This window comes from Cannabis sativa, chromosome X, assembly GCF_029168945.1.
Source record: "Cannabis sativa cultivar Pink pepper isolate KNU-18-1 chromosome X, ASM2916894v1, whole genome shotgun sequence".
Taxonomy (NCBI): domain Eukaryota; kingdom Viridiplantae; phylum Streptophyta; class Magnoliopsida; order Rosales; family Cannabaceae; genus Cannabis; species Cannabis sativa.
The window spans coordinates 47836604-47863552 of record NC_083610.1 but is presented as its reverse complement, the minus strand read 5'-3'; the positions used below and the strand labels follow the sequence as shown (position 1 = coordinate 47863552).

The following is a 26949-nucleotide window of genomic DNA, read 5'->3' as shown; positions in this document are numbered from 1 at the left end:
GCTAGAGTAAGGTTATTTCTTTTGAATTAGAAAGGATTTTATTAATCAAACGAAACATATTGTTGCCTCTGAATTCGCCTAAAATATGTGGACCAGTCGAATAGGGACACGTGGATCAGATAACTTGTAAATATTTGATAAGTCTTTGTACGCCCCAAGGAAGCACCCTGGGCATAGGTCCCGGAGGAGGCACCCGGAGTACAAGGTACTCCCGGAAGCTCGCATAGCATGAAGCCCCTCCGGGATGTGTCAGGCCTCTCCTGAGCAATCAAGTCGCATTTAATGCCGCATGGGAGGAAGCGTGTTGGGACTGTAACACGCAATATAGTCTGACGGCACAACCCCCAACAGCAGCGCCACAGTAATGATCATTTAAGTCTAGCGACGGCTACTCTGCGAAGAGTCGCGTCAATCACAAGGCAAAAAGGACATTCCTCATAAAAACCCTACAGCACCTAGGGATTTGACCATGCATCACCCATGGTATATTCATTGGGAATACCCAACTTTATGGATACTTACAGATACGTTTGTAAGAACAATTCTAGGGATTACCCCACCAAAACACTATAAATACCCCCTCAAAGCTCATTTAATGGGGTCGAGAATCTTGGGTTGCATATGAGCAAGAAGAGTAAATACTCACCAAGAACATTCTCTGTATTTATGAGGACTACATTCCCTCAAGTGCGGAATCTGTATTAAATACATCCATTAATAACAAAGACTCGTGGACTAAGGCTCATTAACGCCCCAACCACGTAAAAATCCTCATCTCGCTTTCTTACAGCTCACTACTATAATCATATTTTAATAGTTGCCGAAAATCTCGGTCAACATTTTGGTGCTTTCATTGAGAGCTGAGGAAAGCTGCTACATAACAAGCATTTGACTTCACAAGAATGGTGGAGACAAGAAGTACACGTCAGCCTCGCCCTCTGGAAGATGCTCAAGATCCAAATGAGGAAGATGTGGCCTCAAGAGCGGCAGAGGAGTCCGAGGAAGAAGGAGAAATAGTCCCCGACGAGGACTACGAGGGGAACCTCGACGAGTATGCCTATGACGAGGGAAGTTACTCAGAACTGGTGCTTCTCAGACAAAAACCTATCGATCATGAAGCTGAGATCGAAGCTCAGAAAGCGCAAAACCAGAAAATGCAGGAAGTGATGCTAGCCATGCAGAAAGCCATGGAGGCAGCTGGTATTCACGTGCACCCCAAGGCAATGACCGCTGGGCTCAATAGAGAGCCAGCGACGTCTTCGCCTAATTCCCAGCAGCAAAAATCTAGGGAACCTAGCCCTATAAGGTACCCTGCTGAGGAAAATCAAACAAAAAACCCTACTTCTACCCCTGGGCGAAAGAAAAAGGTGCAGGATCCGCGAAGGGTCCGCTCGGATTTCCCTAAAGGGAAAGGTCCGCAGAAGGGCAAGCCCCAAAAAGGGAGTCTTGGCCCTCAGGATCGAGGGGACCGAAAAAGCATTTCTGTGCACCAGGAACCAGGGGGTAGAGGGAGAAGAGGACAGAGAGGTCCTCCCATTGATCTGAGAAATCAAATCAATGGGAATCAAGGTGACCTCCGGGATCACCTTGACCAAAAAAGATACGGGCCTGTGGTTTCCTCGGGTACGTTAAACGAAGGGATTATGGCGGAACTCGCCATACTTCGAAAAGACATTGCTCGAGTCTCCCGGAGGCAGAAGGGAGACGACTCCGACTCGGACAGCGAGGATCGGGAGCCATGTGCCAAGCACATCCTGGAGGCAGAGCTCCCTAAAAACTTCAAGATGCCTGAAATGGCGGCATATACCGGGAACTCCGATCCCAGTGACCACCTGTCGCGGTTCAACCATGTCATGACAGTCATGCGGGTCAGCAATGATGCCAAATGCCTGTGCTTCCCCCTCACTCTGAGCGGGTCAGCGGAGGAATGGTTCAAAAAGCTGGAACCAGGATCCGTGGGCTGTTGGAACAAGCTCCAGACCAACTTCCGGAGACAGTTTGTCGCCGCCAGAAAGGTTAACTTGGAGGTTAGTGCCTTGACCAATATCAAGCAACTGCCCACCGAGACCTTGAAGAATTACATCAAGAGGTTCCGGGAGGAAGCCTCGAAGACCAAGAAGGTTGATGACGGACAACAGCTTGCCCTTCTCCAGGCAGGAATCCGCACTGGGACTCCCTTCTGGAATGAATTGCAACAAGAGGGGGCTGCTAGCCTCCAGGACTTCCAGAAAAGAGTCCAAAAGTATATCAACCTCGAGGAAGCCCAGATCGTAGCTTATGGAGGCTATTATCCCACCGGGATAGCAGGGTACAGGCCCGGAGTATCGCCCTCGGGTACTACCCCGGCCGCAACTCCACAGGTGAGTGGCATACAGTTCTCTGCTACCCCCGGGTACAGCCAGGGCCAAGCTCTGGCGCCAGCATCTTCCCATTATGGCAACCCGTCCGGAGTGAATGGACAAGCTCCTTCACAGGCTGCCCCGACTGCTAGCTTAACAGGCCCTACCCAGGGGTCGAGGAGCAAAAGGTCCTCCAAAGGCAGCACCCGAACGGGAGAAAAGCGCCAGAAGAAGGGGTACACACCCCAATATACTCAGTACACGGAGCTATCAGACTCCCAGGAACGGGTGTACTTTGCCACTAGGCAAAATACGCACTACCGGAGACCACAGCCATTGTACAAAGACAGCTCCCGGAGAGATCCGAGTAAAAGATGCGAGTACCACAACGACATTGGTCATAGCACCAATGAGTGTAAAAATCTCAAAGACGAGATTGAAAACCTAATCCGTTTGGGCCACATCTATGAGTGGATCAAAAATAGGTTTCCCCACCTTAATCCGGGGCAGGTGGCTGGGGGTATGCCTCCGGGAACACCAGGGGGTACAGCAGGAGTATTGGCTCCGGCTGCTCCCGCAGGTGACGCCCAGCATATTCCCGGGCTGCCGCCCCGGCCTAATGGGCGGGTAGCTATGATCTCCGGAGGTCCCCATATTGAGGGAACACTCGCAAGGAGCGAAAACGATACGCCGAGGCCGCGAAGCACAATGAGGTATGGGAAGTTACTCAACTCCCAGCTCAAAGGCCTCGGCTGATGGACCAACCCATCACGTTCACGGAAGAAGACGCCAAGACGGTGCGTTTTCCTCATCACGACCCACTGGTCATAGAGACCCCCATCGCAAATAAAGTGGTGGCTAGGGTCTTAATTGACAATGGGAGTTCCGTGAACCTGCTCTTCAAAGAAGCCTTCACTGTGATAGGGTTGACCGACCGGGACCTCTCGCCTAGTGGGTCACAGCTCACAGGGTTTAACGGGACGACGCTTATCCCGATGGGAAAAGTAAGGCTCCCGGTTACCCTGTGCCCGGATACCCCCCAGAGCACATTCAAATATTGCACCTTCGTGGTAGTAGACTGTCCGACAGCCTACAACGCGATCCTCGGCCGACCAGCCCTAGTGGACTTTGGTGCAATTACTTCAATCCGACACTTGTGCCTAAAATTCCCTACCCATGAAGCCGGGGTCGGAACTGTAAGGGGAAATCAAGGAGAAGCCAGACAATGTTACAATGTTGCCACCCACCTACCCGTACTCATGGTCCGGGAGTCCCCTGAGACAGAGAAGGCTGAAGAGGATGAGTTGGATCCTCGCATAGGATCCGAAAGGGTCGTGGAACCAATGGAGGACGTCGAAGAAATACCAGTGTGCGACGACGACTCCACCAAAGTACTCCGGATAGGGAAAAGCCTGGATCCGGAGGAAAAGGACAAAATAATAAAAACACTGAAGGGCGCCATCGACATCTTTGCATGGCGCCAAGAAGACATGACCGGCATAAGCCCTCATGTCATCACACATGTACTCAATGTCAACCCGGACATGCCCCCTGTACAGCAAAAGAGACGCCCGCTCGACTCGGTGAAAGCCGAGGCCTTAGAGAAAGAGGTGGACAAACTTTTGTCCAGCGGCATGATCCGCGACGTATACTATCCGGAATGGCTGGCCAATCCTGTCCTGGTGCCCAAGCCGAACGGGACTTGGCGAGTTTGTATAGACTTCACAGATCTAAACAAAGCTTGTCCAAAGGACTGCTTCCCGCTACCCAGGATCGACCAGATGGTAGACGCCACGTCCGGATTTAAACTGCTGTCTTTCATGGATGCCTATGCTGGTTACAACCAAATAAAAATGCATACGACAGACCAGGAGTGCACTAGCTTCAGGACCGATAAGGGGGTATACTGCTATCTAGTCATGCCTTTCGGACTGAAAAACGCCGGAGCAACCTATCAAAGAAGGGTTAACTGGATGTTTAAAGGCCTCCTGGGGCGAAACATGGAGGTGTATGTGGACGACATGCTCGTCAAATCCAAAGCATGCAACAGCCATGCAAGCGACTTAGAAGAATGCTTCGAAGTCGTCCGGAGATACGGTATGAAGCTCAACCCAAAAAAGTGCACCTTTGGGGTCAAGTCAGGAAAATTCCTGGGCTTCATAGTCAGCCAAAGGGGGATCGAGGCAAACCCGGAGAAAATCCAAGCTCTCCTGGACATGCCATCCCCCAAGAAGCATAAAGACGTGCAGAGCTTGACCGGAAAGGTAGCCGCACTGAGTCGCTTTATCTCACGATCCACGGACAAATGCATACCCTTCTTCAACGTGCTAAAGAAATGCCAGAAGTTCGAATGGTCGGATGAATGCGAGGAGGCATTCAAGAGGTTAAAAGACCACATGGCCAAACCCCCTATCTTATCGAAACCTATCCTTGGAGAAGACTTGTTTCTTTACTTGGCCGTCTCCGAGCACGCGGTCAGCGCTGCCCTGGTCCGGGAGGAAGAGAAAATTCAGCATCCCGTGTATTATGTCAGTAAGCGCATAATAGGGGCTTAGACAAGGTACCCGGTCATTGAAAAATTAGTATTCTTCCTCCTGATGGCGTCAAAGAAGCTGAGGCCATACTTCCAAGCCCATCCAATCAAAATCCTAACCAATCATTCGCTCCGACAAGTTCTCCAGAAGCCTGAAGCATCCGGAAGACTCCTCAAGTGGGCGATGGAGCTAAGTCAATTCGACTTACACTACGTCCCCCGGATTTCCATAAAAGGCCAAGCCTTGGCAGACTTCATTACTGAATGCAATGAAGCCGAGGCAACAGTATATACGCTGGCACCACCAATCCCCACCTGGAGGGTATTTGTAGACGGATCTTCTAATGAGAACGGTTCAGGAGCCGGAGTGGCTATGATATCACCAACTGGACTGCGGCTCCAGGCAGCACTCCGATTTGATTTTACAGCTTCAAACAATGAAGCCGAATATGAAGCCTTGATAGCAGGACTGAAATTGGCAAAAGCTGTAGGAGCCAAAAGAGTAGAAGTCTACAGTGACTCTCAACTGGTCGTAAACCAGGTTTTTGGAGAATACCAAACTCGTGGCAAACGGATGGCCGCGTACGTAACAATAGTCCGAGAACTGCTCCACGAGTTCGCGGACTATAAAATAGAAAGGATCTCCCGAGAAAAGAACGCTCACGCGGACTGTTTGGCTAAGTTAGCCTCGGATAGCGAAATCGAAGAGCTGGGGGTAGTACCAGTGGAACGCTTGGCAGAGCCAAGCATCAAAATAAAAGAGACCACACTAACGGTTGGGCAAGAACCCAGCTGGATGGTCCCCATCATAAAATACATAACCACAGGTGAGTTGCCCCAAGAGAGGGCATTGTCTCGAAAGATTCAGTATCAGGCTCATCGTTACGTAATGATGGACCAAATTCTCTACCGGAGAGGACTCAACATGCCTTATTTAAGGTGTGTATCGGACCCTGAAGCTAGACAAATCATGCTAGAGGTCCATGAAGGGTTCTGTGGAGATCATACGGGAGGACCCAACCTCTCAAAGAAAATATTGAGGCAAGGGTACTTCTGGCCAACAATGAAAAAAGATTGTATAGACTATGTCCAAAAGTGTGACTCGGGCCAAAGGTACGCGAACATACCGAGAGCTCCTCCAAACGAGATCACCCTGATGACCAGTCCCTGGCCCTTCGCGGTTTGGGGAATAGATCTCATCGGGTCTCTACCTACAGGGAAAGGAGGGGTAAAGTATGCAATAGTAGCAGTAGACTACTTCACCAAATGGACAGAGGCTGAGCCTATGAAGACAATAACTGCCAAGAAGGCATTGGACTTTGTTATCAAAAACATAGTGTGTCGATACGGCTTGCCTCACAAAATAGTCTCAGACAATGGAAAGCAATTTGATTGCGAGGAATTTACTGACTTCTGCAACCAACACGGAGTAGTGAAAAGCTTCTCCGCGGTAGCCAGGCCTCAAACAAACGGCCAGGCGGAAGCAGTCAATAAAATCCTAAAGGTCACCTTGAAAAAGAAGCTGTTGGCCTGCAAAAATAACTGGCCTGAAGAATTGCCAAGGGTATTATGGGCCTACCGGACGACCCCCAGAACCACAACCGGCCACTCGCCTTTCTCAATGGCGTACGGTTGCGAAGCAATGGTCCCGGTAGAAACATTATTCCCATCCCACAGGAGGACGACTTACGATCCTGCCACTAATCAGGCACTGCTCCAAGAAGCTTTGGATCAAGTCGAAGAACTCCGGGATGAGTCTCAAATACGGATGGTTGCTTATCAAAAGAAGGTGACCAAGTATTTTAACTCTAAAGTTAAAAACAGAAAATTCGCTATTGGGGATATGGTCCTAAGAAGGGTTTTCCCAGCCACCCAAGAACCCGGAGTGGGGGTACTTGGACCAAATTGGGAAGGACCATATGAAATCGAGGACGAGATCGGTTCCGGCACTTACAAACTAAAAAGAATGGACGGAACCACCGTCCCAAGAGCCTGGAATGCCGATCACCTCAGAAAATATTACCAGTAGCGAAATAAAACTTAGACTTTGTTCAAAGGGTTTGTACCGTCCAAATGTATACCTCCTCTATATTAAATAAAACTGAGTGCCTTAAAAACAAAGTTTCTATGCCACTCAGGGGGGTACTAGGGTATACCGCACGGACAAACAGAAAAACAAACTAAGTAAAATATCCTGACCCAAAGGGCAGGTCAGAAAGTATGCACAAAAATAAAAAGCATAAGCATAAAAATCCTGATCCAAAGGACAGTTTAAAAAACATAAGTGTGACAAAAGAAAGATCACATAAAAAATATCCTAGCCCAAAGGGCAGGTCATATACATATAAATGGCCCGGGGACAGGCCTTAAAATATAATTGTCTCCCCTTCGAATAAAAACTGCTACCTATATATATATTGTTCTAAGGCAGCAGCAAGTATGTACAAACAAAAAAAAGAAGAAAAGAGAATAATAAAAGAACCGGGTGGAATCTTGGTTATACTTGGTCGGTTGTACAGCAGCTCAGTTGGCCCGCGGAGGAAGGCGAGGTCCGATACGTGCCTCTAACACGACATCAAGCTTCTTCTTCTTTTCCCAAAATTTGGCAATCATTTCCTCGGGTTTGGGATAAAAAGTAAGCTTGATATTTTGGTCGTTGGTGGACCAAGCCATGTAGACTCCATCGTCAAAGCGCTTCGGACACCGGGCACAGGAAACAGGAGAGAGGAGCTCGGCTCTTTTGGCCTTCTTGATGGATTGTTCTTTGAAGTCCCTAAGCTCCTTCAGCTCCGCAGCTAGAGCAGCCTTGGACTCTATGTTCGCCTGGTGAGTTTCCTCTAAAGATCTCACCTTGGCGACCATTTCATCCAAAGCCTCCCTGGCCTCCCGGAGGTCTCGCCTGACCTTATCAGCAGCCTCGCTTTGAGCCCTCAGTTCCTCCTGGTGCTGGGCCTCCATCCTGTCCCTCCGCTGGGCCTCGTCCCGGATCATGGCTTCCGCCTGAGCCTCCCTCCGTTTGGCCTCCTCTTCCTTGGCCTTGGCAGCCGCCCGGCGGCTCGGCGGCTTCTGGTAGATCCGCCTCTCCCGTGAGGTCCTGAAGGACCTTCCTGACATCGTTCATGTCCCCAAAGTCGGACAGAACGAAGCCATGATTTATGATGTTCTTGGAGAGGCGGCCAGCCTCAGCAGCAAGCTGAACCATAATGCAAGGGTAAGAAGGAGAAGTTTCTCAAGGAGAAAAAATAAAAGGAAAAGCAAAAATTGCGAAGTACTTACCACCGTGAGAGAATGACTGAGGTCCTGGACCTGGAAGATGGAGTTCAGGGAAGCACAAGTGGCGTACCGCTTAGGCGCGCATCGAGTGAGCTGAGAAGCGAACTCGCCGGTCATCTCCGCGGCCAAAGGAGCCAAGGTGGGCCCTAGGAAGCGACGGAACCAGTCCGATAAGGGGTCCAGATTAAGGTCCCACGGATCCTGGTACTCCGGGTGGTTGATGCTCGCCTCAACCTCCGCCCGCAACATCCTCCTAAGGGCTTCCACTTCGGTGTACCCCCGGGAGTACTCGTCCATAGCATAGTTATGCTTGGCTATCCGAAGCTCTTGCCTCACCTCGTCCCCCGGAACCGGGGTAAGCATGATGTTGGGAGGAGCAGGATTTTCGTCCATGGGGGAAACCCCGCCGTCAAGACCATGAGCAGGAGTGTCGGCTCTCCGAGGCTTCTTGGGCTCATCCTGGGCAATCATTTTGCCCTTGCGCTTACGAATCAGAACCACCTCGGGCTCCTCTTCACCTTCCTCAGCTTCCTCTGGAAGGGCTCGGGCCTCTCCCGTACCATCAGCAACTTCCTCCGAGAAGTCCCACTGCTTCCCTTGGCCTTCTCCCGGAAGCACCTCCTCGTCATCCACTAAGTCAATAGTGTCGGGGGGAGCGCTGGAAGAAACCTTCAGGGAAGGGGCCGGGGGGGAAGAGGTAAAGGCCGGAGGAGCCACGGGAGTATGAACTCCGGCAAGCTGTTCCAAAATGGCATCCATGGAGACACCTGTTTCACAAAATAAGCAAGTGTTAGATGTCCGTGAGGAACCACTTATACAAGATACAACAAATAAGCTACTCCTACCCGAACTTCCTAATTCGGCCCTAGCAAAGTCCTGAACTTTAAGGCTGGCAGCGTCATCTCCGAGATAACTGTCCGAGGGCCGGAACCAGGTGGACGTTATATAAGCTGAAGGACCTAAGGGAATAGGTTCCGGAGGGCCGGAGCCCATCCGGGACCGACCTAAGTAATCTCCTAAGTTCGAAAAATAAAATTTCTTCAAACGATCCCCCCACCGAGTCGATGGCATCCTAAACCTACGAAGACGCTCGTCGAACCCTACGGGCCTATGACTGGCGTATTCACCAACGGAAGGAACATAACGAATTATCAAAGGAGACTTACCGCCGGCACCGGAGGTGCTAGCACCAGGAGCCCCCGAGTTTGGCTCTGGGACCGAAAGCTGTGGCCGGGGAGTTTGCTTCTCAGAAGAATCCTCAATACGAAGGGGCCTCCTGGCAGGACGATCCCCAATCTCTTCTTGAAGAATCTTGTCAAAAAATTTAGCTTCGGACTTCCCGGCAATCGCCTAACTCCTCCGCACCACCGGGCTCCCCACGCGAAGTCCCCTCCCAGAGGCAGCCTGGGCCTGAGAGTATGCCTTCTCCTGGGCCTTCCGGTAGAGATAATCTTGATATTTTTTCTCCGCCGTGGCAATAAGCTCATCCCGGAAGGCCTTCTCCGCGACTGGCACCCTTACGTTGGGACAGATGACCCGTGAGAGGTTGGAGTCCTCCACGGACTGATGAGGAAGGATAAGTTTGGCCTTCCTGCAATTCTCCGTGGTGACCAAACCCCCGACATCGAGATCGGCGCGGTCGTAGGAGGCAAAGGCTTGGGCCCTCCGGAGGAAGGTCTGAGTAGGGGGCGTCCGCTGATAGGGTGGGATCCGCACCCACTCAGTAAGGAGCTCCGGGTGGTCCACGGCCCTGAACCCGGAGGAAAAGAAAAAGCGATGGCGATACTCCTTAACGTGAGTCTGCCTATTGTACGGAACCACCCCCTCGTTGGCGGGATGGATCCGAAACCCATAGAAACCGTCCTTAAGTTTGTCCCTTTTCTTGGGGACGGATACAAGTTCATAAAAATACAAAATTTCCCCCGGGCTGGGGGATCCCCATCCGCGGGCGGTATAAAAAATAAACAAGCCTGAAAGCAGGCGATAAGCTTGAGGAATGAGTTGATATGGCGCAAGGCCGACAAATACAAGGAAATTAACAAAATAATCTTGAAGCGGGAGCATGGCACCGGCCATCAGATGAGTCTGACTCCAAGCCCCGAAGCCGTCATAATTGTGATTAGGCGTCTCCGAGTCGCGAGGTGGCCGGTGATAGGTCCCTGAAGTGGAAGGTTTGATCCCAGCAACGTCTATAATATTCTCCAGCTGGCGAGGACAAGTTAGGGTGGAACGAAGCTCAGCCGCTTCCCACCCGGTCGCTCGGGATTTGTACCCCTCCTGGGCAACGGGTCCCAGGGAAACCTCCTCCAGAGTGGCCATGCCTTTCCCGCTCTTCTTCGAAGATTTCGAACCAGAAGCAGACATTTTGTATTCTGTGAAAAACAAAAAAAAAAGAGAGAAAGAGAAAATTCCAGCAGTTAGGTCCCATACCAAACCCTAAGTCAAGAAAAAGGGAGTGGGGGTCCCCTAACCGCTGGAAAGAGGCCCCCTCCAGACACGTGTCACATGGAAAACCCTAGAAAGATTCCCTGGACAAGTGTCGGGTGCAGTAAAATCGCAGAAAATGGTTTTACAGAGTAAAAGAAATAGAAGGGAAAAGACCTCATTCTATGCCCTAAGCAACCGTCGAACGAAGAACCTATGGCTCTCTTCAACAAAAATGCACGATTATAACAGAGGCATGATAATGGCGGTCCTACAACTAAAGCAATAGACACAAAACAGAACGCCTGAAGAACCTAAACACTTGCATGCCCAGAAATCTCAAAGTACAAACCCAGAAAAACAAACAAAGCAAGTAAAAGCATGCCACTATCAAAGGATGCAAGAAACTTACAGTAAATTGTTGAACTGGGGGTCCTGAGTGTGGCCGAGTAAAGTTGAGGAGAACTGATGATAGCAAACACGGAAAAATGGAAGAAATGGCGAAGTGCTAAGACGGTTCGTGCTGTTTTGAAGAATTTTCTCTCTGGGAAATTCGAGCAAAAATGGCAAGGAATGGAAAGTAACCAAAATGAAGGAAAGATGGTGGCTTTTATAGGCAAAAGTGCATGAGGAACAGGCGTCACCACCTACCAATCGTACGGTGGGGGAGATGCACGATTCGAATACCCAAAGATCAACGGATCAGATCGAGCTGCCATAAAGGCGGTGGAAACGTTTGAGTATCCGTCTGACACCATTAATGCGCCGCATCAATCAAAGGGCATGAAACAAATCGGCCTCTGCAGGAAAGCGAATCGCTGCATTTAATGCCATCATTAGACACACCCTCACGCGCCCCGAGCTCGTGTCAAGAAACCGAGGAGGCGGCCGGAGACATCTCTGCAAAAAGCGAATCGCTGCATTAAATGTCATCATTAAATGTGCCCTCACGCGCTCTGGGCTTGAGCCAGGGAACCGAGGAGTCAACCGGAGTCACCTAAGCAAGCCTTGGTTTATTTTTCCAAGTAAACAAGGCTTGGGGGGTAAATGTTGCCCCTGAATTCGCCCAAAATACGTGGACCAGTCGAATAGGGACACGTGGATCAGATAACTTGTAAATATTTGATAAGTCTTTGTACGCCCCAAGGAAGCACCCTGGGCATAGGTCCCGGAGGAGGCACCCGGAGTACAAGGTACTCCCGGAAGCTCGCATAGCATGAAGCCCCTCCGGGATGTGTCAGGCCTCTCCTGAGCAATCAAGTCGCATTTAATGCCGCATGGGAGGAAGCGTGTTGGGACTGTAACACGCAATATAGTCTGACGGCACAACCCCCAAACAGCAGCGCCACAGTAATGATCATTTAAGTCTAGCGACGGCTACTCTGCGAAGAGTCGCGTCAATCACAAGGCAAAAAGGACATTCCTCATAAAAACCCTACAGCACCTAGGGATTTGACCATGCATCACCCATGGTATATTCATTGGGAATACCCAACTTTATGGATACTTACAGATACGTTTGTAAGAACAATTCTAGGGATTACCCCACCAAAACACTATAAATACCCCCTCAAAGCTCATTTAATGGGGTCGAGAATCTTGGGTTGCATATGAGCAAGAAGAGTAAATACTCACCAAGAACATTCTCTGTATTTATGAGGACTACATTCCCTCAAGTGTGGAATCTGTATTAAATACATCCATTAATAACAAAGACTCGTGGACTAAGGCTCATTAACACCCCAACCACGTAAAAATCCTCATCTCGCTTTCTTACAGCTCACTACTATAATCATATTTTAATAGTTGCCGAAAATCTCGGTCAACACATATGTTGCAACAACCGACACCCGACACACTACTAATTAAAGCTAAGAACACTTACATATTACAAACAAAATTATAAAACTATTGATCTCTTTTAGAGATTTTCCTTCTATAAACAAGCAACAATCTAGATTTTAAGATCATTCTAATCAAACGATCAATATAGGAAAGCATAAATATTTTCTCTTAAAAAATAAAAGTATTTTGATTCCACCAGACAAAGTAAACTGTTGCCGCATAAGTAGCCGTTGCAACATCAAAAAGTAAACTATGCTGTCTCTTTGTGGAAATCTACGCCAACCAATCTGAGTAATTATTTGGCCAAATGGCCACACCAAGCCAAGACTGAACCATCTCCATAATTTTTTTTGGAGAAATGATCACACTCAAAGAAAAGATGCATGGCATGACAGTCATCACCTATATCGCGCACTTTGTCACGTAATAAGAATACCTCTTGTCATGAAGTGGTCTCTAGTTAATAATAATTATGAGAGGCTTGTCAGAGAAAAAATCTATGCTTTAATGTGGATAATTTACACCAAATCACTTTACAATTATCCACCTTTGCATAAAGAGTGAGCAAAATATTATAGAGTTTACTAACGTACCCAAAATCTTCCCCCTTTTCTAACCTCCAAAATTGCATCCTGAGAGAACAGGTTCCTGAGATTGAGAAAGTTGCGCTAATACCAACTCATATCCCATTTTCTCTCTCACATCCAAGAATTAATCTTGGTGCTTTAAGTAGATGGAATAATCTATTTAACCCAAAGAACATCTTGCTTCGTGGTTAGAGCCCACACAAATTAAACCGAGCAATCGAGATTTTATTCCACTTAATCTATCACGAAACCCGAAGCCTCCATAACACTTAGTACAAACAAGATCCCAAGAAGCAAGATGAATTTGGCTAGTATAGTAAAGAGTCTTTCTCGTGTGGAGGATAGTGGTTCAACTATACCTCAGTAATACTGAATCTCTGTAATTGTTTTAGTGATTGAAACAATTTAACAAAGAGAAGAATAAAGTGCAAACCTTGAGAATGTTCATTCAACTCTTGCATTTGGAAGAAGCAAGTATTATTTTCTGCGAGAGAAGATTTCTATAAGTCTTATATTGGAGGAAATCAAACATTTATCAGCAGGTAATTTGAAGGGAGTCAAACTTTGGTGGCTTAATGATATTAATTCAACAAATAGGAGTACATCAATTGTGACAAAATCATTAGAGGGAGTCTAAATTTTGTTTAAGTCAATTACTTTATATTTATTGAAATTGGACTAATGAATCTTATCTCTAAGTGTGGTATCATAGACTATTAACATTCTCCAATGATTGTTGACACTACATATAAAAAATCTTGTATGTTTTTATTTTTCTGCACTATTGCTCTTTATTTGTATTTTCTGGTATGTAGTTACAAAATCTCAGCCTATAATTACAGAATATTTGTTTCAGTATTAACTTTATTGTTCTACATTTTATTAATTTATTAATTAATTAATAAGTTGGTATTTATACAATATGGAATTTTCACTACTAAAAAAAGGATTTTTCGATTGTTAAAAGTAGCCAAGTATGGTATTACCATCGGTCTCTATGACCGATGCCTATTCGACTGTCGCAAGTGGAATAGGCATCAGTAAAAGATAGTAGAGAATGCCTATGTCTCGAATGTTTAAAACTATCAGCAATATCTGGCACTATAGCCAACAATTTATAACAGTCGACAATTCCTTTGCCGAAACATCGACTATAGTAAGCCACAATTGTCGACGGACACATTAAAAAAATTATATAGATACAAGATATATCTTAGATCCATACCAACAAACGACAATAATGCAAACAGTCTCAAATCCACACTATATCAACAACAACAACAATAATACTAAAATCTTAAGAAAAATATTTCATCTGTTAAGAAATAATCCAAATCGTGTTTAGGGTTATATATAATTACCATTTGAAAGAGAGAAAAAGAGGAAAATCGAGTATCGGTTAAAAACTATTGGCAAATCTATAGAATTGCCGACAGTTTTAGAGGGTTAGAATTGCCAACGATTTTAAACCGATAGTCAATTTTAATAGCGTTAATCTTCGAAAAAAAAATTGATTAATTTTTGTAATAGTGTTCACATGTGCTTGTCTTCTCCCTTGACGGTGGTATTGGTGTCCCATCTGGTGGAAGTGGTATCCAAAAGCTCACATCTTTCAAGGTTGTTCTTGGATGTAGTGCAAGTAGTCAAAGGTTGAGAATAACCTTAATTTAATACTTTATATTATTAGCTTGTGTAATATAGTGGTTTGTCTAATTTGTATTTCATAATTTAAGTGTGTAGTATTTATAACATTAAAGTACAGTACCTCGATACATAGCCCTTTTGAAATTTAAGAATGTTTTATCTAAATTGTCTTTGTTATTTTTATGAATAAACATTCAAATTATAAACTCTTATTTGAAAAGAATATGGTAGAGTTTTTCTTAAAAAATGACTTAGTCAAATTAATTTGTTTACAAAGCTATCAATAATGATCCAATGTTAGAATTTACATTCCAAGGTAGGTGTCAATGCTCAAGATTTCACAAGTGTTTAGAGGCCCACATGGACCCTTTTTCCTTTGTGAAAATTACACCAAATATGGGATTCTACAAAAAAGTTTGAAAAATATGGCTTTTTTAAGTTTACCACCCTTATATGGCATTTATTTAAATTTAAAGTTATATATGGTATTTACTTTGCCACATTTTTGTAAATTCAATTTTAAATCCCATATTGTGTATTCAGCCCAATTTGAAAGGGTATGTTTGTAATTTTATATTATTTTTTGCCAACCGTTTTTTTTTCATGGGTTGTTCTTTTTTTTTTAAGAAAAAAAATAAAAAAAAAATCAAAACCAGCCTTTGTCTTTTCAACTTCTGCATGTAATGAGTACCTCTATTACTCATCTACCATTTTCCTTTCATATCATTTCAAAGTTTCTCTTCTAACCAGTTTGTGCATCCCATTCTAGGGTTTCTTTCTCTTTATTTTTTTCTTCTCTTCGTTGATATTCATCCCATTATCTTTGTTTTGTTCTTCTTTTTATTCCTTTTTCTTAACAGTTTTTTCCCTTCATATTTCGACGGCGTCATCCTCACGCAAGTCATCGGCGAAAACCGGTTTGCATTTTCGTTTGTGGTGTGGATTGGAGTTGCTATAAGGTTTGTTCATATTATCTTTTGATTTTTTTTTTTATGTTTTTGATTAGTGGGTATCTTAGTGTTGTTGTTGTTGTTACAAGTTTCAAATATGGAAATGTTATATTATTTATGTTGATTTATGGGTTCGGGTTATATTTGTTTTTTATGGGTTGTTTTAAATTTCTAGTTTTATATTTGAATTTATTTTTGTTGGTGGGTGTGTGGTTTTGTGTTTCATTTTTTGTTGTGTTTAATAAGGTGGTAAGTTGATGTTGTTCTCTTAATTTTTCAAGCCTCATAATGATGCTGTGAAGCAAGTTTTGTGCTTTTGAATAGGTGTTGTTTGTCTTGTTTTTGCTGAGTTTATGTAGGTGTGTGTCGAGTGTTGGGGGAATGGGTGTTAGAGTATCGGTTGCTATTTTGAGTTAAAAATTTTGTTATCAAAATGTAGAGCAGAATGAGAATAAGTGGGGGACTGTTTATTAGCTTTTTTGATGTGTTTATGTTTTGTTGTACTTTTTTGATGTGTTTTGTTTTGTTGTACTTTTTTGAGATTTATGGTTGTGAGTTAATACAATAAAAAAGAGAGAGAGAGAGAGAGAGAGAGAGAGAGAGAGAGAGAGAGAGAGAGAGAGAGAGAGAGAGAGAGAGAGAGAGAGAGTATGGTAATGATCAATAGTGAAGAGTGTGAGTTTCAACGTTGAATGGGTAAGCGTTGTTAGATCTAATTGTTTTTCCTGTTTTATCTTCTTAAACATTTCTGACCCAATCTTTGTTTCAAAGTCTTATCTTAAGTTGGAAATTGTTGAACACTACAACTGTTGATTAGATTTCTGATCATTGTTTGTGTCTTTTGCATATTGCTTGATGTACCATGCCACACACACATCATATGAGTAATGCTTTGGTTGTTGAACTGTTTTCCAGATGTTACATTCCTTTATGTTAATTTCATTGTCACTCAGTTTGTATCTCATCATCATTAAACATATACACTGCAGTTTCCTATCTCATCATCAAGAATAAAGGTGAGCTTATCCATATGGGTTTGATCAAATTCGCATGTAACAGGGTCTATATAAGATGCATAGATCCTCACATGTCGAGTCACACTACTCAACCATTGCCCACCATATTCTCTGTTCATGGTCTTGCTTTTGACATTTTACTATTTTACTCAACCATTACTATTTTTCATACTCTTTATTTTATCTTTTCTAGAAAAAGAATGTCTTTATTGTACTTGTTATAAACCGGTTTTATTTATTAAATTTTGGTAGCTATGGAAGAGCTCATAAACCAGTTTTAGACTTTAATTATTAAATTGTATTTATTTGTGTTTGTTATCATCCTTTCTATTTTATTTCGTTTTCACTTTGTATTTATGTTTTTTAACAGATGGAACAAGTTGCTGAAACTGGTTCAGTCGTTGGCGGTAAAAGAAAATCTTCTCGTAATATTAGTGGTATATCAAAAAAGGGTAAAGCAAAGAAAAATATGGTATGTTTATACATTTTACATGGTATGTGTTTGTATTATTGTATTAAGATATGTTTTTTTTTTCTTTTTTTTTTTTTTAATTTGAAAATGTTTCATTATTATTTACATTATTTTTTTGTTATTTTTTAGGAAAAGTTGTCTGATTCCATAGATGATGAGCATATTGTTGATTTTATAAGTAAAGATAAAAAGAAAACCCTGTTGAAGTCTGTGACAAGAAGAAAGCGCCCGACGGAACCGAGTGTTTCATCTATTCCTGCTGCCCCTACGGTAATTATAACAGGAAACTGGTTTCTTTTTGTCAATTGTATATTTTGTTATAATTTAGTTTTATTGTTGTGAAACTGGTTTTTATCCCTTATATATTTATTTGTAGGTTATATATTTCATTATTAAACTGGTTTTATGTACATCAAAGTTGTTTTGATTTTTGTGAAACTTTTTTTTTTTGTTTTTGTATTTGTTTGTTTATTTTTGTTATTTGATATTTTAAATTGTTTTTCTGTTTGTTTCTTGAATTTATATCTCAGGTGTTTTATTTTAAAATTAAACCCAAAAAGAGATTCGGAGGTGTTGCTCAAGATTTCAACGATACAAGTGTCCTCCTTGAAATGAAGTTAAGATTTTCACGTGAGCAAGAAAAAATCTTTCGAAAGACGCCATTTGGGTTTTTGTTTGATATGCATACACTTGTTTTTCAAAAAGAATTGGTGCATCTTATGTTATTAAGGCAACTTAACACAGAGAGGGATGATCAGGAGTGTTGGTATAAGATAGGTTCTAAAGCCGTTAGATTTGGAGTAGAGGAGTTTTCCGCTATAACTGGTTTTAATTGTGGTGGTCAATACGACTTGAAACCTCTTAGCAAAAAGAAGATGTTAAAGTTTAAATCTAGGATGTTTCCTAACTTTGGCATTACTGACAAAGTCACAAGAAGGGATGTGAGAGATGTTTTTCTTGATCAAGAATTTCTCATTGATGATGATGATGTAGTTAAGATGGGTGTTGTGTATTTACTCTCTTGCTACTTGTTTGGATTTACACATGACAAAAAGGTAGATAATTTTCTTTTTGGGCTTGTTAATGGTGATGATTATCTAGATGTTCTAAATGGTTTTGCATTTGGAAAAATGCTTTGGGAGAGGACATTCTACTATTTGACAATTGCTATTAAGGATGGTAATTCTATATTTGATGAACTTGAAGCAAAGGGTAAGAATTTCAAGAAGTACAAACTTCCTGGATTTGTTGTTCCCTTTCATGTTTGGCTTTATGAGATTATTCCTAGCTTGTCCCCTGAATATTGTGTGAGGAAAGGTTCTGAGTTTCGCCGAATACTTAATTGGCAAAGTTTCGATGTTCCTGGTTTTGTGACTTTACTCGAAAAGGTTTTCAATAACCCTGAGGTATAATAGTCTTTGTACCTGGTTTTACTATTAGATTTTTTTTATTTGGCCTTTTTTATAGTATAGAAACTGGTTTTTAACAGGTCATTGTAGATGATTTTCGTCTTACTGATGCTGAGAGACGTAATCGTCTTTTGAAGAATTTTAAGTTTCAACCCGTGTATCTTCCTAAGAGTGTGGATGATGAGAAGGTAAGAAACCAGTTTTCAAACATTTTTTTTACAAATTGTTTTGCTAACATTTCATATTATCTTATTTAATATTTTTTGTGTCTTTTGTAGGATTTTGAGGAGAAGTTTGAGAATATTTGCAGAAATTTATCATTTATTAAAGATTCTCAAGCATCTATTCGTATTGAGATGGCAATCTTCAAAGATGAGTTCTCTGGGGATTTGGCTAAGTTGAGTGGGATGATTGAAAAGATGACCTCCAAAAATCATGAAAAGATGGACACAACCGATTTGTTTGGTGCTTCTGATAGAGAGGTAGATCGTTTATTATTGTTTATATTAACGAAATTATTAGTTTCTTTTAATTTTTTATATGTAATTATTCTTTAGTATAATTGACACATTGAAACTGGTTTTTTTTTTTTTTTTTTTTTAAGTTGTTACTATTTTTTGATTAATTTTTCTTTTTGTATTGTATTTTTTCCTTTATGTTTTTTTAAAGAAACTGTTCTTTTTTTAAAAAAAAAAAATTGAAGAATTAGTTTAATTTGTTGTTGATTAAACTAGTTTTAATGTTGGCACCGTTTTTTAAGTTATTTTTTGTTCCATTATTTTATTTTTTTTATGTTGTTGTTGAAATAGCTTTTTGAAGTTAATATGACTTTTTTAATATAGTTACCCTTATGTTTTTTCTTATTGTTTTTTGTATGAAACTGGTTTTCTTCTCTTTTAGTCAAAATATTTATTTTTTTCTTATTGTTTTGTGTATGAAACTGGTTTTCTTATCTTTTAATCAAATTATTTAATTTTTTACAGGCTTATTATCGGGATTTGTCTGATGATGTTGGTGGTCTAGAATTGTCAGTTCCCAGTGTTAAGTCTGCGGTACATGTTTTAACCATTTTTTTGTTATATTTTGAAACCAGTTTATGTGATTTTGAATCTTTTTTTTTCCCTTTTTATATAACTAGTTTCTTTTTGTTATGTAGGTTCATGAGGACAATGTTGATTATGGTCAATATTATTTGTCTCCTGATGTTATGAAAGTTGTTGACAATACAATCAAAGACGTTTTGTGTTCAAAAGATCAGCCTTCTTGTGAAAAAAATAATAATATGGAAATGGTTGTGTTTGATGATTCTTATCAAACGCCAGAAAACCCATAGCGCATTCGGAAGGAGAGTTCTATTGTATTGTCTCCTTTTATAACTGATTTTGGATCATCTGATTCAGGCAAAGACAGCTTGATGAATATTTTGATTGGAGATAAATTGATAGTTGATGGGCTTAATCCTTTTAAAAATGAGATTGGAGATAATAACACTAGTGAGCAGTGTTTGAAGTTCATTCAATGGTTAGAGCATAATATAAATATGAAAAGGTAATCTAAGTTTTTTAGTTTTTTATTTTGCGTTTTGTATATATGTGTTTTTGTTAGCTTTCTAATTTTTTCTTTATTTTTTTATATGTAGAACTAAGAAGAAATACTCCGACATTGATAATAAGATTGATCCCCCTATGGACTTCAGTTTTATTCAAATTGATGAGAAAATGTGGTTTTACACACTCCAAACTTGTGGGAAGTTCCTTTCAGATTCTGTAAGTTTTTTTTAATTGTTTTCTTATACATTATATTTTTTGTGTTTGTTGTTTTAATGTTTGTATAAAACTAGTTTTATTATGTGTTTTATTTTTGAATAACGAGTTTTAGTTTATTTGTTTAATAACTGGTTTCTTGTGTTGTTTTTTTTTTCCCTGTGTAGCATATGAATGTTGCTTTCTATTATCTAAGAAAGAAAGTTAAACAAGATCAATCTTTGAACCAAAGGATAACAACAACCGATTGTGTGTTTGATCAGTTGATTTTCAGCGAATATAACAAATTTTTGGAAAATCATTCCAATCCGAGCACAATTAATTTTGATAGTGTTATATCTCGCTATATTCTTGGAGAATATTTGTTTTCAAATACTGCTTGGGTTTTCACAGATCATGTTCTTATAATTGTTCATGTGAAAGATCAATCTCACTGGATTTTGATCCATTTTAGCATCAAGGACAGGATGCTTAATGTTTACAACTCTTTATCTGGGTTACGCAATCAGAACAAGGCCTTGCCCCATGTTAAGGCATATTCTGTGATGTTGCCTTATTTCTTGGAATTCCTCAACTTTTATGCATCGAGGCCAGATCTTAGCATGGAAGTTGGTCCATATTCTGTGGGAATTAGGGAGCCTATTAATTATACCTTCATTAAGGGGCTGCCTACTCAAAAGAAGAGGTAAATTTTCTAACTCTATAATAGAAACTAGTTTTATTAATACTGTTTATTAATATTCCTTTAATTTTCTTATTATAACCAGTTTTATAATATATATTTTATGTTTGATATTTTTATATTTTTGTTTGTTAAAACTTTTATTAAATACAGTGATTGTGGAGTTTTTGTGATTAAGTTTGCTGATTTGTTCATCAATGGGAAGATAAATGAGATACCACAAAATATGGCTGATAGGATTGCAACTTACAGAGATGATTTGGCTGTTAGTTTATTTACTCATGCTTGGAGGAAACAGATTGGTGGGTATCAGACTGAAGATGATGTTCAAGTCAGAAAGGAGAAGTCAAAGAAACTAAAGGAGAAGAAAAATGCTAAAGGCAAAGGGTAAGAAGTTTGAGAAGAGGATGTTGATGTTCTAGAGCAGTCTTTTTGTTAATTTTTTTATTTCATTTAGATAACTGGTTTTAGTAATGACAATGATACTTAACGGTTTAAATGTTTTTGTTTCTCTTTTGTTATCTTGGATATATGTTAAACACACTGTGTTATGGTTATTAATGGAAATAGATGTTATATCCAAAAAGTGGTTTTTATAAGTAGTTTTGCGTTAATTTTTTCAATTTTTAAAAATCTATTTTTGTAGCTAATTTGTATTTCAGGTAAAACTGGTTTTATAATGTTGTTTATTATTTTATTAGAAATTTGTGAAGGTAATTTTTTCACTGGTTATGTATTGTGGGTGTTTTTTTTTTTGTTTATTAATTTGGTTATAACTGGTTTTTTGTTTTGTTTAATGTTGTTTTGTAGGATATGGTGTGTTTTGCGAGTACTAGGAGGCACATATTATTCAAATTTCAAGGTATCTATATTTTGTAATTTTTATTGTTGATGCATAACCAGTTTCTTTAATTTTATTAATATTTATAGTAAATATGATAATTATATATTATTTATCTTGGTAAAATCTTAAAAAAATTATTTTTAAGCTGCCTTAATATCAAATATCTATTTTCCTCTCTAAAAAAAGCAAATAAAATAATAATAATAAAAAAAATCTAGTTTCAAAGCAATTTTATCAAATGTCATAATAGCAAAGTAACCAGTTTGTAGCTTTTGTAATTGTAATTTTTGAAAGCTACTTTTTTTTCCAAGTGTTTGTTCTATTACTTATTGTTGCTTTGTGTCCATCTTCTGTTTCTTCCGATTGGTTTGTTTGTAAATCTGTGGATTATTGCATGTTCGTCGGTTGTGTCCAAGCTGTCCACATCTTGAGCATTTCATTACAACTTTTGGTTCTCCTCTAGATCTGATTCTTTTTTTTCTAGGTCTCCCTGAGGTCTTTTTTGTTTTTGGTGGCATGACAATCTTCTCCAAGCTCTCAGGTAGTCTCCATTCACTTTCATTAGGTAGAGGATGTACGGTTGTATCATATGTTGCTCTCATAGTTGATGTTTTGTAGTAGTCAGCCACATAGTCATAAGTTTTTAGTCCTCTTTTAGCAAAAACTGCTATTGCATGTGCACATGGTATCTGATCTTGTTGGAACCTTCTACATGTGCATGTCTTGTCAAGTAAGTTTATTGTGAAATCCCCTTTGTTTACCACTTTTACTTGGTATAGTATAGTAGTTATTGCTTCAACCTGTTTATATATGAAATTGTAACAAGTAAGAAAAATTATAAGCACATGTTAGTAACTGGTTTTTATGTATTAATATGTATTTTCTTTATATATGTAATAACTGGTTTCTCAACTTATTATAAATATAGTATACATACCTGGTACTTCATTCCCTTAACAAGATTATCTCTAAGTACTGTTTCAGCTTCAACAGATACTTCTGTGAATATTCCATTAGCTTCATTTCCATTCTTCCACACCCATTTTTGAACTAAACTTCTTAGACATTCAATCATTAATGTAATAGGCACTGATCTTGCAGCTGTGATTGCAGAATTGATTGACTCTGCTATGTTTGAAGTCATCATAGTGTACCTCCTTGTTGGGCAGTGGCTTCTAGTCCAATTATGATGTCCTATATTTTCCAAGTAAGGTCTTATGCGAATGTCAATTTTGTCTATTTCTGACATGTAATGCTCAAATGAGCTGACCCTGTATGTTTTGGCAGCTTTCACAAAGTTTATAGTGAGCTCATCTCCATGTCCACCAAAGTGTGATTTGATGTTGTTAAGCAAGTGGAATATGCAAGCTCCATGAAAGTGGTCCGGGTAAACATTCTTCACTGCTTTTTCAATACTTTTATGTCTGTCTGATATTATTGTTAATCCTGCATGTTAAAACTGGTTTTAGTTATGTATGACATATATATATTTGTATTATGTCAGTAACTGGTTTCTTCAACAGGATTAAAAGTGATTAATGATGATTTTTTTTATTGAATTTGAATTTTATTGTAACTTGTTACCATTCAAAAAATATATATTATGTATATATAAAAATAAACATAAAACCAGTTTTTGATATTGTACCTTCTCTATCACCAAATGTTTCTCTTATCTTGTTGAAAAACCAATCCCAAGAGTCATCATTTTCTGAGTCCCCTATTCCGAATGCCAATATGAAAATGTTGTTGTTTGCATCCATTGTAGAAGCTGAAAATAAAGTCCCGCCAAATGATGTTTTTAAGAAGGTTCCATCTGTGACAATGACTGGTCTACAATGTTTCCAGCCTCTTATTGAATTTGCGAATGCTAGAAACAAGTATTTGAAACGATTTTTTGTATCTGTTTCCAAGTGTGTGATTGTTCCTGGATTTGATACTTTCAGCATGTGTAAGTACATTGGTAGCTGTTGATAAGAGTCATCTTGTCTCCCTCTTGCCAATTCTAATGCTTTTTCTCTTGCTCTCCATGCCTTTTGATATCCCATTGACACCCCATAATCATATAGTGTGTCCATTACAATGTCTTTTGGTCTATGTATTCTTTTGATATCTAGGAATTTTTTTTTTACTATTTCTCCAATGATATTGCTATTTGCTTGTCTGTGGTCTCCCATGATTACATCCAATGAGCATTTGTGATCCTGGACATACTTCCTCACTTTGAATGTTGTTGTATTCTTGAATTTTGATGCTCTAAGTAACCAGTTACAGTTATCATCAATACATGTAACCAGGTACTCCCTTGGTTCCGATCTCTTTGTTTTAAATTGAAAGTTGTGCAATATAGCATAAAAGCATAGTGCACATTTCAGCATCTTTTTATCTTTGTAAATTTGTCCTTCTTCAATTTTGAAAACCCTATGATCTGTTATAATCTCCTTCTCTTCTTCATTCCTTTTCTTCTTGTGTTCTTCTGTTTTCTCAATTATAAAATCAGCAACATTGTCAGCTACCTGAAATATGTTTGACATTGATAGGAACTGGTTATTTGTTTCGGATGCCTCATCTTCATATTCTATGTCTTGAAATGATGGCTGGTTTGTAATTTGTAAAACCAGTTGTTGAACATCGGTGTTTTGTGTTACTGTTCCAGTGTCAGTGAATTGTTGTGGATTTAGTTGCATTGCATGCTGTTCAATTCTTGTGATGCAAAGTGGAGAGTCGCTCACTCCAAGCTGCTTCTTTCTTAGTTCAATGTAAAACAATAGTGAGTTGTCACTTATGATCTTCATTGGTAATGAACCGGGGCTTAGCTGGTAGTTCATTTCAATTGGTGTGTTGCAGTTGATCTCATTCTTTACCAATTCAACTAATTCTTTCAGAGAACATTTTGTTGGTATTAGCAGTCCAGTCATTGTGTAGTCTTGGTAGTTATTGTCATCTGTCCAATATCCTCCATATTGAATAACACACATGATTGTTTCCATTCCTGAATAAATTACAACATATCATTAAAAAAAAAAAAAACCAGTTTCGTATGCATCTATATAAAAAAAAAACCAGTTTCGTTTGTTGTAGTGTTATTATTTTAGTTATGGTAACTGGTTTTTTTTTTTTTTAATTTTCATATTTTGTTTTTTTTTTAAAGTTATCTTCAGTTGTTGTATAAAGTATATTGTCTAATAGTGTAGTTTATTAAACTGGTTTCGTATTTGATTTATTTCAGTATTCAATTCAAGTTTATTTGCAAATTTATTGTTTTTTATGTGATATTATATAGTACTTATATATATATTTATTAAAAATTATAGTTTTACATTAATTTATATATACATTTTTTTTTCTTTATAGGAAGATGATAATGAAACATGTTATGATAAAAATGAGTTGTTTTGAATTTTTGCATAATGCATATATATATAATCATTGAATATATCATGAAAAGATGATCATTTATTATGATTTATCTAACCTTGTAATATGTGTAGATAGGATGATGTGAATTTCTCTTGAGTATTCTTCAATTGTTGCTGCCGATGATGGATATTGGAGATGAGTTTGATTGTTGTTGTCAGATTTGATTTGTGTAGATTGTTTGCTGGAGAACTGATTGATCGGTGTGGAGAAAATATTAATTGATGCTTGCAGATTTCGATCCAAGAAAATTTGACTGCGATTTTGATCGCAGGTTGAATCGCTATGGGAGAGAGAAGAATTAACAGTGAGAGAGAGAAGCTATCGTGAAATTGTAGAGAGAGAAAAAAAGTGGAGAGTGTTTTTAGCTTTTCTGTTTTTGGTTAGTTTTTAAATTTAAAGGAGAAAAAATCTGATTTGATTTTTAATATTTTTTTATGGTATTAGACATGTCATTTCCCATATTTGTTAACTTTTTTGTTTTGAATGCCATATTTAGTGGCATTAAGTTTTCTTGCCATATATATGTAAACTATAGTATATTTTCCCATATTTATGTAAATAACCCTTTTCCTTTACTACCCTTTCGGCAGTTTGGTCTTTGGTGGGTGGCATGTTCTTGCCAGTAATACTTGGATATTAATGTTTAAGGTCCAGATTATTCATTAATCAACCCAATTAATGTATATATATTTAATTAGCCTGCACTTTGTGCTTGTCATTATTAATTTAGATTCTTTGTAAATGATTTATGTGTTAAGTTTCTCCTTTACATAAAAAAATAAGATGAATTTTCAAAAATGTCATTTTTTTTATTTTATTTCTAATTTTACTATCTAAAATTTTTATTTAGAAAATTACGTTAGTAAAATTCTAAAATAACAAAAATATTAACTATAAAACAAACACATTTCAACCTCACAACAACTATAAATCAACTATAAATAAACTATAAAACAACCTAACGATAACTATAATACAATTATAAATAAACTATAAAACAGCTAAAAAAATAGTTTATTATTTTTATTAAAGAGGTATTTTTGCAAATAAAAAAATTTAAAACATAAAAATGAAAAAATTTCTATATAGACGTATTTTTTTTTTAATTTTTAGTATATTATGTAAATTTTTTAAAAAGAGGATTATTTTACAAATACACAAAAATAATAAAAAAATTAAAAAAAATATATAGTTGTACGGAATTTAAAATATTTTTACGATTTTTATGTTTTATTGACAGAAATTACAGTCTTTTTATATTGTACTCGTATTAATTTGTTGTTGATTTTTTGTTATCTGTAAGTTATTTTTTTTGTTGTTGTTTGGATATTATTTTCCTATTACTTTTATGTAATTTTCTTGTTGTTTTCGCGTTGTTTTTATAAAAAACCGTAAATATATATATAAATCTTTAAACATAAAATTGTATTTTTTGGGGGGGAATTATCTCATATACTGTTTTTTTTAACTTTTTTTTTTTCAAATTTACGGTTCGGGGTTCTAAAGTGGTTGCAGCGCTAGTTGCAATAGGGGTTTCTATACAATTTTTTTATTAAAATTTAGGTTGGAGCGCTAGTTGTAATAGAAGTTTCTATATAGAATTCCGTAAAAATACAAAAAACTATTTTGAAATGTAAAAATAAAAAGTTCTATTTTTTTTTTACCAAAAATGATGTTTCATGTAATTATTCGTTTAAAAATAAGGTTATGGTTCCATCCATAGCTGCACATGATAGGGCTCATTATTA

At 39.2% G+C, this 26949-nt stretch overlaps 2 protein-coding genes across 5 annotated transcripts; one reads left to right on the top strand and one right to left on the bottom strand.

Moving 5' to 3' along the window:
* Positions 1-10534: 10534 nt before the first annotated feature.
* LOC133031775 (uncharacterized) lies at positions 10535-23192 on the top strand. 4 transcript variants are annotated; one of them, XR_009684846.1, is made up of 4 exons: positions 10535-18489; positions 18573-18974; positions 19476-19544; positions 19649-23192. XR_009684846.1 is itself a non-coding variant. In XM_061105434.1 (2 exons), the coding sequence occupies exons 1-2, from the start codon at positions 17695-17697 to the stop codon at positions 18747-18749; spliced, it is 972 nt and encodes a 323-aa protein (XP_060961417.1). In that variant the 5' UTR covers positions 10535-17694; the 3' UTR covers positions 18750-23192. The 4 variants fall into 4 exon arrangements, 1 of the variants encoding a protein (XP_060961417.1); XR_009684844.1 differs by having other exon boundaries at positions 19476-23192; XR_009684845.1 differs by having other exon boundaries at positions 18573-19544.
* On the bottom strand, positions 22108-24771 carry LOC115703722 (uncharacterized). The gene is made up of 3 exons (XM_030630955.2): positions 23430-24771; positions 22719-23227; positions 22108-22581 (listed from the first exon to the last, which is right to left on the bottom strand). The coding sequence occupies exons 1-3, from the start codon at positions 24769-24771 to the stop codon at positions 22108-22110; spliced, it is 2325 nt and encodes a 774-aa protein (XP_030486815.2).
* Positions 24772-26949: the final 2178 nt, after the last annotated feature.

Excerpts from the sequence above, each read along its gene's own strand:
- LOC133031775 (XM_061105434.1), top strand. The coding sequence starts at position 17,695 with ATGAAGTTAAGATTTTCACGTGAGCAAGAAAAAATCTTTCGAAAGACG. Across the intron at positions 18,490-18,572 it reads AGGTTTTCAATAACCCTGAG|GTCATTGTAGATGATTTTCG; the intron begins GTATAATAGTCT and ends GGTTTTTAACAG.
- LOC115703722 (XM_030630955.2), bottom strand. The coding sequence starts at position 24,771 with ATGGAAACAATCATGTGTGTTATTCAATATGGAGGATATTGGACAGAT. Across the intron at positions 23,228-23,429 it reads AACATTTGGTGATAGAGAAG|GATTAACAATAATATCAGAC; the intron begins GTACAATATCAA and ends TTTAACATGCAG. Across the intron at positions 22,582-22,718 it reads TTAAGGGAATGAAGTACCAG|GTTGAAGCAATAACTACTAT; the intron begins GTATGTATACTA and ends ATATATAAACAG.